The 17,206-nt window shown below is 37.9% G+C and overlaps 1 protein-coding gene across 3 annotated transcripts in view; it reads right to left on the reverse strand.

Annotated features, from left to right (window-relative positions):
• ADCY8 (adenylate cyclase 8) overlaps positions 1-17,206 on the reverse strand; it is a 231,036-nt gene that overhangs the window by 169,279 nt on the left and 44,551 nt on the right. For all 3 annotated transcript variants that reach the window (XM_079112343.1, XM_079112342.1, XM_079112341.1), the window contains exon 2: positions 10,670-10,819. In XM_079112343.1, coding sequence (XP_078968469.1) covers positions 10,670-10,819 — 150 coding nt within the window. The remainder of the gene's footprint in view (positions 1-10,669; positions 10,820-17,206) is intronic.

Consider the following 17,206-nt stretch of genomic DNA (forward strand, 5'->3'; position numbering starts at 1 on the left):
GATGGCAAGTAAGCACATGAAAAGATGTTAAACATCATATGTCATTAGGGAACTGCAAATCAACAAGATACCAATTAGAGATGATCAAACTTAGACACATATCAATTAGAATGACCAAAATCCAAGCTGACTGACATCAAATACTAGTGAAAATGTGACAGTGAGGGAGGTTGTGCATTTGTGGAGAAAGGGGTAAATTGGAACTTGGTGCCTGCTATTCGATTATGCTATGAACCCAAAACTGCTTTAAAACTAAACTCATTAACTTAAATATATTAAATAAAAATAGTGAAAGAAGAAAAAAAAAAAAAAGAAAGAAAATCAATAATGGATGGTAACATATCCCAAAGTCTGAAGAGTGAGTAACCAGAAAGACCCTCGGAACCTGGAAGATCCTACAGTGCATAAGTGAGGGTGCCTCATAGGAGCGAGGCCTTTGTTAGAGAAGTGCCCTCACAGCGAGTCCACCACCTGGCAGTGTGGGAGGCCTGAAAAGAAGTACGTTGACCTCTCTGCCTTGCTACCCTCTAGTCTCTGTCCAGTGCCTCCCATTGTCCAAATCCAAGTGGAAGCTACAGGGTAATGAGCTTGCTGATGCAATCCATAAAGGTCCGTCTCCCGGGGCAGAGAGATGGCAGAGACAGATGGAGACTGAAGATGGAGGGCAAACAGGGACTGGCCAGCAGTCACGGGTGCAGAGTACTGGGCACATTAGCTGGATTGGGTGGAGTGCTGGAGTACAGGAGGGAGGGGCACGGGACATGATAGGCCAGTTGGGCTGGATGGGCTGTAATGGGAGGTAAATGGAACTGGTTTGCGCTCTGTGGGCAGTCGCAATTCCAGGGTATTAGTGTGGTGCACTAAGAAGATGCTCCTGATACAAGTAATAACTGCTGGCATTTTGGGTTGTTGGTTTTACACACCTCACCTCTTCAATGACCCAGTAGATAAATAGATAAGCGATGCAAACAGGGATCAGTAGGCACTTTATTTTGGACAGAGGATGGGTGCATGGAAAGCGAGTGAACATGGGCTTCCTTTTTCTTCTTTCTGCTTGAGACACAGTCATAGGCAGAGAGCACTAAGGCACTGCGGGGCTCACTGTGTCAGTGGGCTTCCTGAGGAGTGGACAAGAGCACACTTTTTTCTCAGGAAAGGCCCAGAAATGAACATATGATACACATGAATCTTACTCAATGGAGAAACAGCACCAATAGATGCCTACTGTATCATCTCAAAATAAGATGGAGAAGAATGAGAAAAGATGAGAGAGAGCAGTGGTTTTGTCTTTATATCCCATTAAGTTCTAGGAAATTTAATATGTAGAGTTTCCAATTTCATAGACCATGAAGAAAATGGGAGAAAGGAAAATAATTTCTCATATATATATACATATATATGTGTCAATCATTTCATATATATTTGTCAATCATTTCATATATATAATTCATAGTGGGGATTGAACCCAAGGTCACTTTACTACTGGGCTACACAGGGTCTCCCTAAGTTGCTCAGGCTAGTCACTGGTCCAGTTCACATGGGTGAAAAACAGATTAGAAAAGTTATTAAAAAGTTAGAAAGCTATTTTAACTCCACACTACTAGGAAAGGAAACATGTAAGAGTTAGTACATATGTGGTAGAGATGGTATTGACAGAAGTCAGTACCACAGTTGGTGTGGATGGATGAAGTTCAAGGATATGTCATAGACAAAGAGGAATACTGTGGGAGGATGAGAAGATCATGAACTGGCTGAGCTTCACATGCTGGTGACCCAAGTTGATGCAGCTGCAGCAGGTTGTTGGCCATGGGCACCTGGAGCTTGGAAGAGGACATGGTGCTAGAGATATTGATACAGACACAATGTTTGAAGTTATGATAAATCACCAGAAGAGCGCCAAAAAGAAGGGGTCAAAGAAAGGTCCTTTGAAGAAGGCTGATATTTAAGGGTTAGGAGGAAGATGAGAGATACATGATCTGAAAGACAGGAAGAAAGACCAAGAGCTTCCTATGGAAATTAGAGAAAAAGAGTACTTCAAGGGAAGCGGGCAGGACAAAGTGCCAGAGAAATCAAGCTTGAGTGGAGGCTGTTGTTGGGTAATTAGAAGATCAGGGCTACTGCTATGGCTTAACATGTCCTCCAACAATTCATGTGTTGGAAACTGAATACCCAAAGCCATAGGTTAATAATATTTGCAAGGAGGATCTTTGGAAGGCAACTGAGATTGACAAAGGTCATGAAGGTGGTGCCCCATGATGACACTGGTGTCTTTATAAGAAGAAGAAGAGAGATATGAGCAGGCACACTTGCTCTATCTCACTCTGTGATATGTTATGATGCAGCAAGAAGGCTCCCACCAGAAACTGGTAATGTGGTATTGGGTTTCCCTGTTTCCATGATTCTGAGCTAAACAGGCCTCTACTCTTCATCAAACTACCCAGTCTGTGCTATTCAGATAGAGTGGAAGACAATGCTGGGCACTTGCCATTCCTCTGTAAGAGTTGTTCACCCAAAAGTCAGGAAAGGGCCCCCAGCAGCCATGCTCCTGTATCAGATGCAGCCTCTCATGTCAAGTCTCGTGGGAGCCCCCAGCCAAAGCCTGGCCAATTACATTTCAATTCCTGTATTTTCAGATTGGTTGAAGAGCATAACTTTCATTCTGGACATACTTCTAGATCTGAGTAGAAGGAGTAAACTTTCAAGGCTTTGTATCACAGCCATTTTCTACTATGTAGCCTTAGTAACAGAGGGAGTTAATCTGGAGGGAAGCGGGGAACACAGCAGATCCAGAGGAAGAATGAGAGATGAACAAAGTGCTCCTTGGATTTTTGATGACTCTTGAATTCCCGGTTCTGGATCTTTCCTGAGTCCTGTATCATTTCTCTAAATTTTTTCAAAATTTTCTGGCAGCCCATCCAATATAGGATAAATTTCTTTTTTTTTCCTAAATGAGCAGGACATAGTTATTGTTACCTATAAATGGATAAAAACTAATATATTGGCTTAGAAAATCCCAGATTAAAGAGATGTGCTGTTTAATATGGGTCCAGTCATAATATGTGGCTATTTATACTTAAGATTAAATTAATGAAAATTTAAAAAATTGAAGTGTTATTCCTCAGTCACACTGATCACATTTCTTGTGCTACTCAGTAGTCACAAGACTTAGTGGCTGTTGGCCAGCATGGGTGTAGGACATTTTGTTATCAAAAGAGATTCTACTGGATGGTAAGGTCCACAGAGCAGTCTCTATTGGGGAAGGATAGTGATCGAAATAACATTTTATGTTTTTCCCAAAAAAAATCTGGAAGGAATGAAAATGACACTAGGAAGGGAAATGAAACTGTGAAAGAGATTGAGCACAGAGGAATAGATGCTCATAGGATAATAAAGAGCATGTCCTTATGGTGAAATTCATTTTATAAATTTTTCTTTGTTCCACCAGAAGAGAGTATTTCCCAACTCTATTTATTCACAAATATTTTCTGTGTAAAAGAATGTTGGGGAAATACAATTAGTAGCAGTCATTAACTATCTATTGCCTCTGTTTTTGCTCCCAGTTTGTTTTCATCTTCTGGAACCACAGCTTTTGTGAAGAATACAAATTAAACATTTATCTTATCTCAAAGAATTCATAGGATAGATTCAAAAAAAGACAAGGGCATAGTAAAATATAGGAAGAGACTAATACCATTGAGAAAGTCACAAATGAAACTCTCATGAAGGTCACAGCTGGAAGGATGAGAGAGGGTCTTTGTGGAGGAGATGACATTTAAGCAGAGCTTTGAAGAATGGATGAGGTTGAGGGATGAAAGGAAGATCATACCAGGTAGGGAGAAAAGTCTAAGCAAAGGAACGAGTACTGTAAGTTAAGAAGAATGTGTAGGAAACAGTGGATAGTCTAGCATAAATTAAAAATAATGGCTATGGAATATACTAGTAACAGCTAAGACTGAGTGTGGTGAATGACCTGGAATGTCAAGGATGGAGAAGAGCAGAAAAGTGACTGGATGGTAGGAGCTGAAGAGGTTTTGGGTATATGATGTGAAGACCCATCTGGTTGGAGCAGAAAGAATAGATATTCTGAGGATCTGCCATTTTTATGTTAGTCTTGATGCTCCTCCACGGATGAATGAATGAACTAGTGACAAAGCTCTGCCTTACTAGTTAACAGTATCCGTAATTTAAAGATGGATAAATGAATAGCAAACTGCTAGCACTCTTCTACTTCCTGGCTGCCAAGAGGTGAGTGGCTTTCCTCTGCCAGTATACTCTGCCTTACCCTGGGACCAGAGGGATGGCTTCAGCCAACTATGGACTCAACCTCTGAAACCGGACCTGTGGAAGACCAGTCACTGGGAGATTTGAAAAAGGAAATGTGAAAAATGTAGTAGCACTGATATGTGAACAAAATCAGAAGAAACAAAAAACTTTAAAAGCACTAATCCCGATACAAGTTGTTAATCAGGTAAGATTTGCCAAGACAGCTATGCTGCTTACTGTATGAGATGTATACAGTTAAAGCTATTGGCCTATTATTTCTGCAGTAGAACAATGCCTTCATTTTTACATTGGGTTTAAAAAATTTCTACAGTTCATTGAGACATACCTAAAATGATCCTATTCTGGGTTAATCAAATAATTAGTGTCCTTTTAAGTAAATATACTTTTTTGAAACACCAATTTTTAATGATTGCTGTCTTTATTTCAAATAAAAACAGATTTATTGTTTTCTTTTAACAGAAGAAAATAAATAATGAAAGATCCTCCTAGATGCTATGAGACACCAACATGAATCAAAACAACCAACTCAGAGCTCAGTAAGAAGCAGAGCTTTCTCAATCTATTGTCCGAATCACTAGCTCACACCAATATTGTCTAACAAAGATATTTAAGTAAAATTGAATTGCTTTAATACAGCTAAAACATCTGCTGCATTTAAAAATAATCTTTCTGCTACTGTAACATATGGTATCATCTGAAACTTTATTCCTGTACCCCTAGAGCTTCTGAGATACCTCAAAATGCCATGATTACCATAAGGAGGTTTTTGCAATTCTCAAAGCTGGAAGAAAAACAATTAATTCATTTTAATATTTAAAATAAATATAGGCCATTTGGATCTTTTGGGAGGAGAAATGGGATTACAAAAATCACAGTAATTAGAATCTAACTCCCCAAAGAGAGATGTTCCAAGATGTAGCTTCCAGATGGAAAATTCCCCAGCAGGTCTGCTGAAAATGTGTGCTCAGCCTATCCTGGTGTCTCCTGAATTGGATGAGAATTCTCCAGGTCCCAAGTTTTCAGTGGGGCCACCACGGGCACAGGTCTCTTTACGCTTCTATAGAAGAGTTACTTCAACACACATGGAGGTAAAAGGGAAGCCAGCAGGCCAGGTTTGAGTTCACTATAACACAGTTGAATAAAGATTAACCAGCTCTTATTTTCCAGCCACTGTGCTAGATAAATACCGGAGAATCAGATACATTAGCTGGAGTAGCAGCTTTCAACTAGTTTTTAGAGGCAATGTAGCGAGAGAAATACAGATTAGTAAATGCCATGAAGTACGACACATCCTGTCACATTTCATGGCATGGTGGGAGCAGAGAAAGGCACTGTGCTCTACCTGGAGATGAAAAGAAGCCTGGGAGGCAGCCATGCTGGAGCTGGAGAGCAGACACCTGTGAGGAGGGAGGCAGACTTTCCAGGCTGAAAGAACCACGAGCCACAGGCTGATGAGGTGGCATTTCAGGGTGCTCAGGGTCATTGGTGCAATGTGAGAGGAGACAGAGTGGGGAAGAACATGGGAGGGGGCACAGGGCCAGGATCCTGTAAGGTTTGTGGGGTTACATAGAAGTTCAGTTCAATATTGGTGTGAACTAGTGGGCCAGACAACAGAGTGATTAGGAAAGGTGGGTTTGAACATGGTCACTGGAGGGCTGTCCTGCAGTGTCAAGTGACAGCGTCATCATCACAGCACATGCTCTGCGTTGGGCTGAGAAACGTTTGTTCTTAATCCACACCAAAACCAGTGGAGGAAGGTATGATCATCGTGCTTATCTTGTACCCACAGAAGTCAAGGTCTGCAGAGGGGAGAGGCTTGCCTAAGGTCCCACAGCCAGGAAGCAGAGAAGTGGTTTGCACACAAACCTTGCAAATACTGAAGAGTCCCTGCACTGGCACTGAACCAGTCAGAATTGTGAGATGGAGAACAGATCGAAGGGAGAGAAGCTGGAGACCAAGAGAACAGGTAGGAGATGGTTAGTATGTTCATGAGAGTTGCAATTGGTGATAAAATGGAAGAAGAGAAGAAGGAGGAAGGAAGGAGAGAAGGAAGAGGAGAAGGAAAAGGAGAAAGAATAGGAGGAGAAGGAGGAAGAAGAAAGGAAAGGGGGAGGATCAGGAGGAGGAAGAGAAGGAGCAGAGGGAAGAGGAGGAGACGAAGGAAGTTGCTCACGCTTTCTGGAAGGAAAGGGTCAATATATGCTCGACTTCTTGCATCCAAGTAAGTTCAACATGGGAGGCTTTAGGCCCATTCTAGAGTTGCTCCTGCTAGTGTGCCAACTACTACAGGAAGGAGGTGAGTTGTTATGAAGTTGAGGGTCACCTTCAAGGGGCAGAGTTAAAAACTTAGTTTAAAAGAGACATAGAGACATACAGCAAAAGGTGTTTGTATTTGTTGGTTCTCTGACCTCAAGAACTATGCAGGCAAGTTTAGGATTTCCAAGGAAAAGTCCTGCTTTCCAGGACCTCAGGCATCTTGTTATGTGATGGAAACCATTAGGCAGGAGGAAAAGTGGTTCTTGGACCACTTACCTTCTATGTCCTGCCTGCAGATTTTTATTTGGAAAAACAATTAGTAGCCATCATTAAATATTGATGATCACAGTCATTTATGATCATGAATTCCACATGGGTTTTCAGGCACTGCTGGATGACATATGTTGAGGAATGAGACACTGAGAATTCTTCAAGGGGATCATGGTGTGCCCTAACAGATAGGTCTGCAAAGACTGAGAGCCATTGTAGCAAGCAGTAATGGAGATCTGTAATAGATTTTCTTCACTCTGGTGTACAGAGTAGTTTGAATAATGCCTGCTTCATAGCTGAGACTCAATAAATATGTATTTTTCATTGAATGGAAAGTAGTAGTGTTCTATTGAAGAAGTGCAGAAGGCGATAAGAGAAAACCCACTGACCCGCACTGCTCTCCTTCAACAAATCACAGATCTTGTCATCGGCAGCTTTGCTAATTTCATTCTTCCTTCTCACCCAGTAATTAAGATCATGCTCATCTTCCTGGCCCAATTCAGAGTTGAAAGAGAATCTTATTTGTTTCTGTATCTACAGCGTGGATAAAAGGCTGGCTAGGTGAGAAAGTGAATGAAAGATAATGGGGTACTCATAACTTCCCTCAACAAACTGTTCATTTTCTTCAAGGTACGTTTGTGTGTGTTTTGCCTGTATGGGTTATTCATCACTGTGCTGTTCATCTGAATTTTATTAACATGTCAGTTTAGATGCTGTTTCTTCCAGGTAACCTTCTATAATCAGGCAGTTTAGGTTTGAGTCATACACTGTTGCCATGGGTGTCTGTGGATGTGTCTGTATTCTTTCATATCTGATACCCGACCCCAGGAACTTATTGTTAGTGGCCATCATGTTCCCAGTACCCAGCACAGTTCCCCATGCACAGCAAACCCCAAATAAATAAATCCAATGTTGAATAAGTCCTTTAACTATTTCCTACCATGAGATAAATTCATTGCTTGAAAAAAATCTCAAAAAGTCTCTCAATCATTTCTGTGCAGTATTACCTGCTCATAATATGAGCTATACTGATAATCACAAAAATTGCCACTAGAATTTTTTGGGACAATTATCCAAGGAGAAAGCATTTGCAGTCATTTAGGCCTCTACAGTGTTTCTTTAGCAGGGTATAGAATTTTTAAGACATGGTGTTGTAATTAGTTCTGAAAAGAGATAAATGAGGACGAATTTGTCAATGGCACTTGGTATTTTGGAAGAAATGGATGAAACTTAATGATGAGTTCACTTACTGTATACCTAAGGAGAACTACCATTCTGATTCACCTCCATAGAAATAATTCCAGGTTATTTCAACTAAGACAAGCCAAATTAGAATATTTTCTCAAATGAGCCCTCTTGGGTCTGAGCTATGTTGGCTGAATCATATACATAATTGTGCATAATAATGCTAATAGAAATGCTTCTCTAAGTTGCAAGGGCATTGCACACAATATTTCTAGCTGTTAAGGAGACTTTTCAGGCAGGTTATTATTATCCCCTTGCTATGGGTAGAGAAACAAAGACTCACAGCTTGCTCAAGCTCACTAAAATAGCAACTAAGCAAAGATTTCAAATTCAGGGCAGTGATACTTGAAAAGCTTTGTTTTCTCTGTTAGACTGCACTGCCCATCTACCACTGAGGAAGTTCTCAGGGAAAATGGAAACCTTCAGAAGAGATCAGGTGTCAATGGAAAGTAACTTAAGCACAGAATGACACAGAGCTGGCTATCTTAGATACTAGGGGACCTAGGGGTGGTCAGTATGACAGGAATAGTTGATCATAGTTCTAAGCTTGTGACTGTAAGAAAACTATAATAGATTTTACTTAATCCTCTGAACCAGGAACCTTCCTCCAAAAGACAAACCTTTTCTTGCATTTTACCCATGAAGACAATGAGACTGACTCATAATTCTATGTTGCCATATACATATTATGTCATTTGAAGCAAATACAATGCTGAAGAGAAAGATACTGCCCATTTTCAAATGAAGAACTTAGGACTGAGGGCCAAGTGACTTAGATGGCCCAACTGGGAATAAAATGAACCATGGAACAAACTCTAGTGGCCTTTACACTACAGATGAATTGTCTCTTTACCTCACCTCTATGTTATTATTTCTTCCTCCTTCTATCAACTTAAAAAAAAAAAAAAAAAAAAAAAAAAAAAACTACTAGAAGGACAGAGCAACACCTCCCCACCATGTTAGACTGCTAGGTCACAGTGCTTCTGAGACACCCAACCTGAAGCATGAGAAAAGAAGAAAAGTCTCATGACTAGGATAAGGCAACAATCTTCAGTGTCTCCAATGTTTCATAAGCACTGCATTCAAGAGGCATTTCAGACAACTCACCCACAATGCAGCTCTTGTTGTGAGAGAGCATCAAGAAGAGCTGAATAAATTATTAATATGGCAGCATTCTCTGCATTGGCACGAATCCCATGGAAAGAGTGATGTGCCAGTCGGGCAACTGCTCTGTTTTGCACAGGAACATAATACACCATCCTGGAGAGACTCACATTTTATTATACAAAGTGTTTTCTTCCTTGAAATTATTTTTCTAAATTGTTCCAAGAGCTATTCAGAGAAACTATAATACAGCTATTAATGAGACTCCATAATTAATTGCTTTAGGCATTAACTTAAAAATTCCCTATTTGGAGTCCTGTGAAGTCACTGCAGGATTTGCGAGCTCAGGAGTCTCCTCTGTTGATAACGTATGTTGGAGATAACATATGTTGGTGGGAGGTGAGTTTTATCAAGTTGCGCCCAAGCCGTCTGCCTCATCCATTGCCACATAGACCTGGACTCACTTCGCTTCAAAGATGCAGGCTTTCCTGATGATTCAATCAAATTAATCATGAAGAATATGTTGAAACTTTTCACAGCTCCTTTGTTTGCCATTTCTCAAACCATCATTGTATGAAGTTTAAAATAAGTGTGCTACAGTACGCATAAGACATAACTTTAAGAAAAAGAACTGAGTATGGTAGAACTAATAGGTCTATTATGCATAGAATTCTCAAGAGCCTATAAACTTAGTAGACTATTGTTGATTCTAAAACCAGTTTCCAATGCATTCCTATTATTCCTCTTTAACAATTATTTTCAGAAACAAGGGTAACACATGGATTTTGTATATATAAATAGCTTTTGGAGGAGTAAGTCTTTAGTCTTTGAATGCTAATTTTATTTTGGAGGGACATATCATTTGAGACCAAAGCTACTTTTTGTCTCTATAGCATCCACTCAGTCAGGATATCCAAGACTCTCCTTTATTTCAACCTCTTCAAATAGGATATCACTGCTTTCACCCTCCCCACCCTATCCAACCTGCCTAGCCTTCTGCCTCTCTTATTCTGGGATTGGCATCAGGTCCATAAACTTTATTTTTGTGCAACATCTCTTCTGAAATCCAGGGAGAAATATTAGGGATTAGATATGCATAATACCTTTTCTGAGAGTTTACTATATAATTTAAATTCCTATGCAGTGGAAAACTTTATCTGAAATAACGATTTATAGTTTTAGAGAAGGAAGTTGAAGATGATAAGGTAGATGATATTGATTTTAATGATGTTTAGGACCTGGGTCATAAACACAGATGTTAGTCAAAGGTGTCAGAATACCTTTGTGACTACAGTAACTTACTTTCTTCTGGGGACAAATTAATTGAGTATAGAGAATAAGATCAATCTACTTTGACATGTAAGTCTCATGTAACTATTTTAGATTCTTGAATTTCATGGCATTAATTTCAAAAGAGCAATTGCAAATTAGGATTTGTTTGGGAGGAAGGAAAAAAGTCTCTACAACGGATGAGGTGATAACTGGGACACAGGGTCTTTCTAGTTGGTACCTGTCTTTGGTTCTCTGTCTCCAGGCGCAGCCTGGCCTCCACACACCTCCGTGTCTCCAGGAAGGCTTGGCGCTGGGCCCGGTCTGACAGGTAACTGATGAAGATCCCAGCTGTGTTCATGCACATGAACAGCACTGCCTGGGCCACAACCTAAAACAGAAATTCAAACACAGCGTGGTCAGGGGGTTAAAGGAGCTGTTTGGAGGCAAAGAGGAAAATAAATAAGGAAAAATTTCAGAGGGAAATCTTAATATATTAATTGAAATGTTCTCTAGCATGTTAATAGAGCCTTGCCCTTCATTCAGACCTCCTGTCAATGTCACCCTTCAGAGGGGACTTTCTTCACCAAGTCAGTCTCCTCCTCCCCAGTTTTAGGCCTGAACCTAGAGTGGAAACACGAGGCAAGAAAGATGAGGGAGATCTCTGTGGCTTTTTCTCTTTTCCTCACTACCCCTCATCTTTCTTTAACAAGAACTGAAGTTTTTGGTCTGTATTAGGCTGGGAATACTGGGGGCGGAAGAGGAAGAAAATATGGAACAGAAAAATCATTCATATCAGCTTATGGGTTTTTAAAATTAGGTTCTTGGGGATATACATGATAGTGAGGTTTACGGAAGACAGTAGAGGGAAGGATCGGGGAAAGGGGAAATATTGAGGACCGAAATAGAACAAATTACATTTCATGCTTTTATGATTGTGTCACAGTATATTCTATTGTCATGTGTAACTCAAAAGAAAATGAAGTAAAATAAAATAAAAAAGCAGGGTGATTACAATCAAACAGTTTTATGCATGTATGGAAATATCACAACAAAATCATTAGTTTGTGCTATCAATGTGCACTAATAATTAAATAAACATTTATATATATAAATATATATATATATATATATATATATATATATAAAACATTCATTGAGTGGCCTTCTGTACTGTGACTCTAGTACACTCAGGTCCTCTTTGCTAGAACTCAAATCTTGTTTATAAGTCAAGAAAAGTTATCACATTTTCCACTTTTTAAAATCTGAAATCCCATTATCTTATCTCTCAGCATCAAAATCTCCTTGTTACACTTTCAAATTCGACTTCCTGTATTCACATTAGACCCCTTCTGAATGGCTTACTGGGGAAGAAAAGCAGGACTATTTTGGAGGGGTGTCTACGTATGGAAGAAAGGAACAACACAGTGTGAATTTCCTTATTTTTATGGCCTTAGCCCAAGGATAGGTCAGAGTTCATGTAGTGTAGGGTAGATAAAATGCCAAGAGGAAGTCGAGGAGCTCAGGAGAAGCAAATAACGTGTCCAGCTGCTGGAAAGTGAGCACAAAATCCTACAGGGAACCCATGTGGGGGAGCCTCAAATTTTTGTATAAACTGTTTGCTGAAACTCATGTGAACAGGGTAGACAGCAGACAACTGAGGTAAGGATAAAATAATCCAACTAATATGAAGTCCAAAGACAAAGTCCATAGAAATGTAAGATTATACAGTACTCGCAATGTCCTAAACATAATACAAAATTATGGGACATCAGACTAAACATTAAAATGTGACTCCTCAAGGGAACAAATAATCAACAGACACCTATTCCGATCTGACCCAGATACTGGGATTAGAAAATTACAGCAGCTTTTATAACTCTGCTCAGTGATATAAAGATAAGCACACTAGTAATAAATGAAAAGTCAGAAAATAAGACAGAGAAAAATCATACATACACAAAGGAAAATCTAGAAATGAAAAATACAATATCTGAAGTGGACATATTCACTGGATGATATTAGTGCAGATGACAGAATAAAAAGTCAGTAAACTTGAGATGTTAACAGTAGGAAATGTTCATTCTGCAGGGGAAAAAAAAAAGATTTCAAAAAGGTTTTAGTTGCATATGTGGAAATGTGTGAAGACCTCACATACATATAATTGAATTCTCAGAAGGAAAGGAAAAGGAGAATGGGGAAAACATAATTTGTTTGAAGAAATGATGTTTTTCACGAATTTTATAAAGGCAAACAATTATAGATTTAAGAAGTTCGGCAAACCACACACAGGCTAATGTAGGGAAAATTCTGCCTGTGAACATCATAGTCAAAATATTAAAAGCCAAAGACAGTCTTGAAAACATTTAGAAAAATGTGTTACATAAATGGTACTGACTCTCCAGTTATGATGATTATTTTTCAAATTACACATGAAAAAATAATCTACATAACATTTATGAGATTCTTAAATTATACTAATATAAAAACTTTAAATGTCAAAACAAAATAAAGTTTGTTTTGTTGTATAAAGACAAGATTAAGGAAAAAAGCATTACTAGAGATAATTAGGGTCACTATACAATGATAGAAGGTTTAATTCACCAGGTAGATAAAAAATTCTAAACTTGAGCACATTTAACAACAGTCTCAAAATATACAGTGAAAATTATGTATATCTAAATCTGATCATTGTAATTATTTATAAATTTACCATCATAGTAGTCTATTTGAACACAATTTTTAGTAGCTAATATGTCAGGCAGATATAACAAATCTTCAAAAAAATAATTTGAATAGTTCCTAAAACAACCTTGAAATGAAACATAGTGTCTAATTATTACTACAAATTTTTAGGCATTAATGTAAATTGTAAAATAGTATCTTATATCAGAATCTGAAGCTAACCTCAGCACATTTCAAAGAACTAGTATCATGCAAACTTGGCCAATAACCACAAAGTAACCAAGTTACAAAGCAATCTAAGGAGATAACTAGAAAAACCCCATATGCTTAGAAATTAAAAGTAATTTAAATAACTCATGGATTTAAAAATATATCGTAATGAAAAACTGGTATAGCCAAAGAATGTTGAAAATACCACAGAATAAAACTCAGTAGTCCACACAGAGGAATTTATAGTCCTAAATGCTTCATTTAGCAAAAAAACTTGAAAACTTTTGAAAGTCCTATTATTCAACTGAAGGATTTAGCAAAACCAAATCAAATAGAGAACAGAATAAATCCAAAGTATATAGAAGGAAAAAAGTAAGAACAGTAAGTCATGAATGAAAAGTCAAATGACAATAAGGGAAGAGGATCAGTAAATTTAATATTTCACTCTCTGAAAACTAATAAAACAAATAATTCTTATAAGCTTAATAAAGAGAATACATACAAATAAGCAATATTAAGATTAAAAAATTGACAAAGATCTTGTAGAAATCAATAGATAATAAAATATACTATTAACTTTAATGCTAACAAGATCTTTAAACGAAATTGAGATATTTCTAAAAATACATCTTTACTAAAGCTGACTCAAGAAGAAAGGAGAAAATTCAACTAGGTGTAATCATAATTAAAAATCTTTACATGAGGAAAGTAACAAGCCCCAATAGTTTCATTGGAGTACTCTACAAACAACTGTGGAATAAATAATTTGTATCTTTTATCACTTCCAGAGCATAGAAAATAGAGAGAAATTCAGTATTTAAGACTAGTATAACCTTAGTGCCAATACTTAGGTAGTTGACCTAAAATGGTAAATACCACGTGACTCTCACTCATGAGCATGGATGGGAATTCTTACACCTAATAAAGCAAACTGAAGCCATCAATGAATAGAAAAGACAATTCAACTTGACCACACTGTATTTTTTCTAGGAATTGGAGCATATTAAAACATCATCAAATCAACTATTGTAATTTGTCATATATATACCTTTAAATAAAACAATAATCATCTCATTAATGTGGGGGAAAGCATTGATAAAATTCAATATCCTTTCATTTTAAAAGTTCTGACATTAGAAGTGAATTTTCTAATCGCTGTAGGACTTCCAGAGAAACACAAATGAAATCATCTAAGGCACAGATGCTACTGAGTGGTAAGCCACCATTTGCCAAGAGATGCCAATGCCAGTCATCACCAAGTGAATTCAACGTAAACCTCAAGTCTGGTTACTTCCATAGAACAAAAAACCTCAAAATAAATGTAATAAAGCTTGGGAAGGAAGAATTATTCTGCCATAATTTACAGATGAAATGACAATCCATGTAGAAAATCACAACATCTCTACAGAAAAATTGCAGGACTGAATAAGGTTTTAGCAAAATATTGAATCAAAATACAATGCTAATTATATTCTTGCACACCCATGGACCCATAATAAGCAAAAAATGAACTTCCATTTTATGTCTGTCTGCCTATAACTATGTATCAAATCACAAGATACCTAGAAAATTATCAATAAAAATGTACAAATCCTTGAGAAAAATTTTGAAATTTAAAATAATTAAAGAGGCCTAAATAGGTGCATGGTAATATATCATGTTATGAATAGGAAGAATTACTGTAGTAAAGATCCCAAATCTCAGTATGTATTTCTCCCCCGGGGGAATTCAAGATGATTTTAAAAGCCATACAAAGATCAAAGCATCAAAAATGCACAAAATGGGAAGACTTGCAGTACCAGAGGAGACTTGGTATAGAGCAGTAGTAATTAAGGTACTAAGCTATGTATATGATGTATAAATTCAACAGTGAGTGAACAGAGACCCAGAAACAAATACACAACCTAGACAATTGAGCATTGCAGGTAGACCTAAAGAGATAGATTTTTAAACAAAGGGTCTTAAAAAATGTGTTATCCACTTAATAAAATAAAATGAAGGCAAATTCCTGCCTAATTCCAAAATAGAAATACACTGCAGGTCGATTAAAGACTCATCCATAAAAGTGAGAAATAGATCATATTATAAGACAGCCTTGAAGAATATTTTCATTACCTAGAAAGGTAATATAACAGAATACAAAAAAACTGAACACAATAGCATATGCCTCTAATCTCAGCTGTGTGGGAGGCTGAGGTAGGAGGATCTGAATTTTGAGGCCAGCCTCAGCAACTTATCAAGACTCTGCCTCAAAATTAAAAATAAAATGGGTTGGGAATGTATCTCAGTGGCACAATGTTTGTTCAGCATGCACTAGGTCCTGGGTTCCATCCCCACAAATGCAAAAAACAAAAGCAAACATGTGAAAAGTCACAAAGAATAGAGGCCATAAAGGATAGACTAATGCATTTATTAAATTCAAGTTAAGAATTTTCATTTCACCAAAGGCAAGGTAAGTAACATCCCTATGCACAAACAGGAAAAAAAAAAAATTGTGACACAAAGAAGCAGCAAAGAATTCATTTTCAGATCACAGGATGAATTTATCATAGGATAAATATATAAAAGGGGATAATGCCAAAGAAAACAAAGGCAAATGACTTCAGCATGTATTTCAATGATGAGAAAAATCGATATGAAGAGCACTGCAAATTAGTAAACTAGGAACTATATTTAAAAAGACACCATGGGAAACCATTTCATTCCCACCAGGTTGACCCTGACAAGCAGGCGGGGGGAGAGTGGGACATTGTCACGTTGGCAAGGATGTTGATTGGCAGGACTGTGAAGCAATGCAGCTCCTTTGGCTTCGCACATGGATGTTCAGTTTGCGTGACCCTGCAACCGCACGCTCATCCTCCACACCCCAGCACGGCCTTTGCACGTGTGCCTCAGGGGATGCGCTCAGGATGTTCAGAATGTGTTTTTCATATGGGATTAGAACGAAAATAATCTCAATATCCATCAAGAGCAGAAAGGATAAATATTTTGTGATATAGCAATTAAATTCTACTCAGCAGTGAAGATCAATGAACTCGAGGTGCATGCATCAAAATGGATAAATACAAAAATAGTGAACAAAGGATATCACAGTGTTGCTAATGACAGCACATTACTGGAAACGACCTAAATGGCTATGAACATGGATTGGTTAAGTCATAAATCCATACAGCTGGATAGAATGTTAAGAAAAATCTCAAAGGATTAACATTTGCTATCACTACACATGCACAGAATCACTCAGTAAGGTACTGGATAATTCTTGGAAGATAGGCTGACATCTTCTTTTTTAATCACTTTCTTTTGTATTTTGTGTAGTGCATGCACTGCCTGCCAAAATACATAGATTTTAAATCAATAAACTTATTGTTGAAAAAGAGAACAAAAACAACTCCCTCTCATGACAATAAAGGCTGCTTGATTCTCGTCAAACTCATTGGTACCTCTTCCTCCTCCCTGTTTTGTTTCAACCAATCTGGTTTACTTTCTATTCCTTCATTGACTCTCTTTGTCTCTCAGTCACTCAAGTGCTTTTCCCTCTGCTTGGACACTCTTCCCCACACTTCTTGCCTTGCAGCTTCCTCTTCTCCTATTCTGGAATTTATTACAGTGTCCTGAGAGATGCTCCCTGATCACTATTACAAAAGTAAGACTTTCCTGATATTCTTTGTTTTTGCACCCTGTTCATTTATCGGATTGTAACTATATATTCATTTGTATACTTGCTTCTTTGATGTGTGCTCCCACATTGGAGTTTTAGTTCTATCTACACAGAGATGATTTTTGTTGATGTTCACTGATTAGCAGTTAGATGATAAATGCTCACCACAGTGCCTATGAATTGCTCAGCACTTAATAAGTGCTAGGTAGTTGATGAATGAAC

This window comes from Sciurus vulgaris (genome assembly GCF_902686455.1).
Source record: "Sciurus vulgaris genome assembly, chromosome: 1".
Taxonomy (NCBI): domain Eukaryota; kingdom Metazoa; phylum Chordata; class Mammalia; order Rodentia; family Sciuridae; genus Sciurus; species Sciurus vulgaris.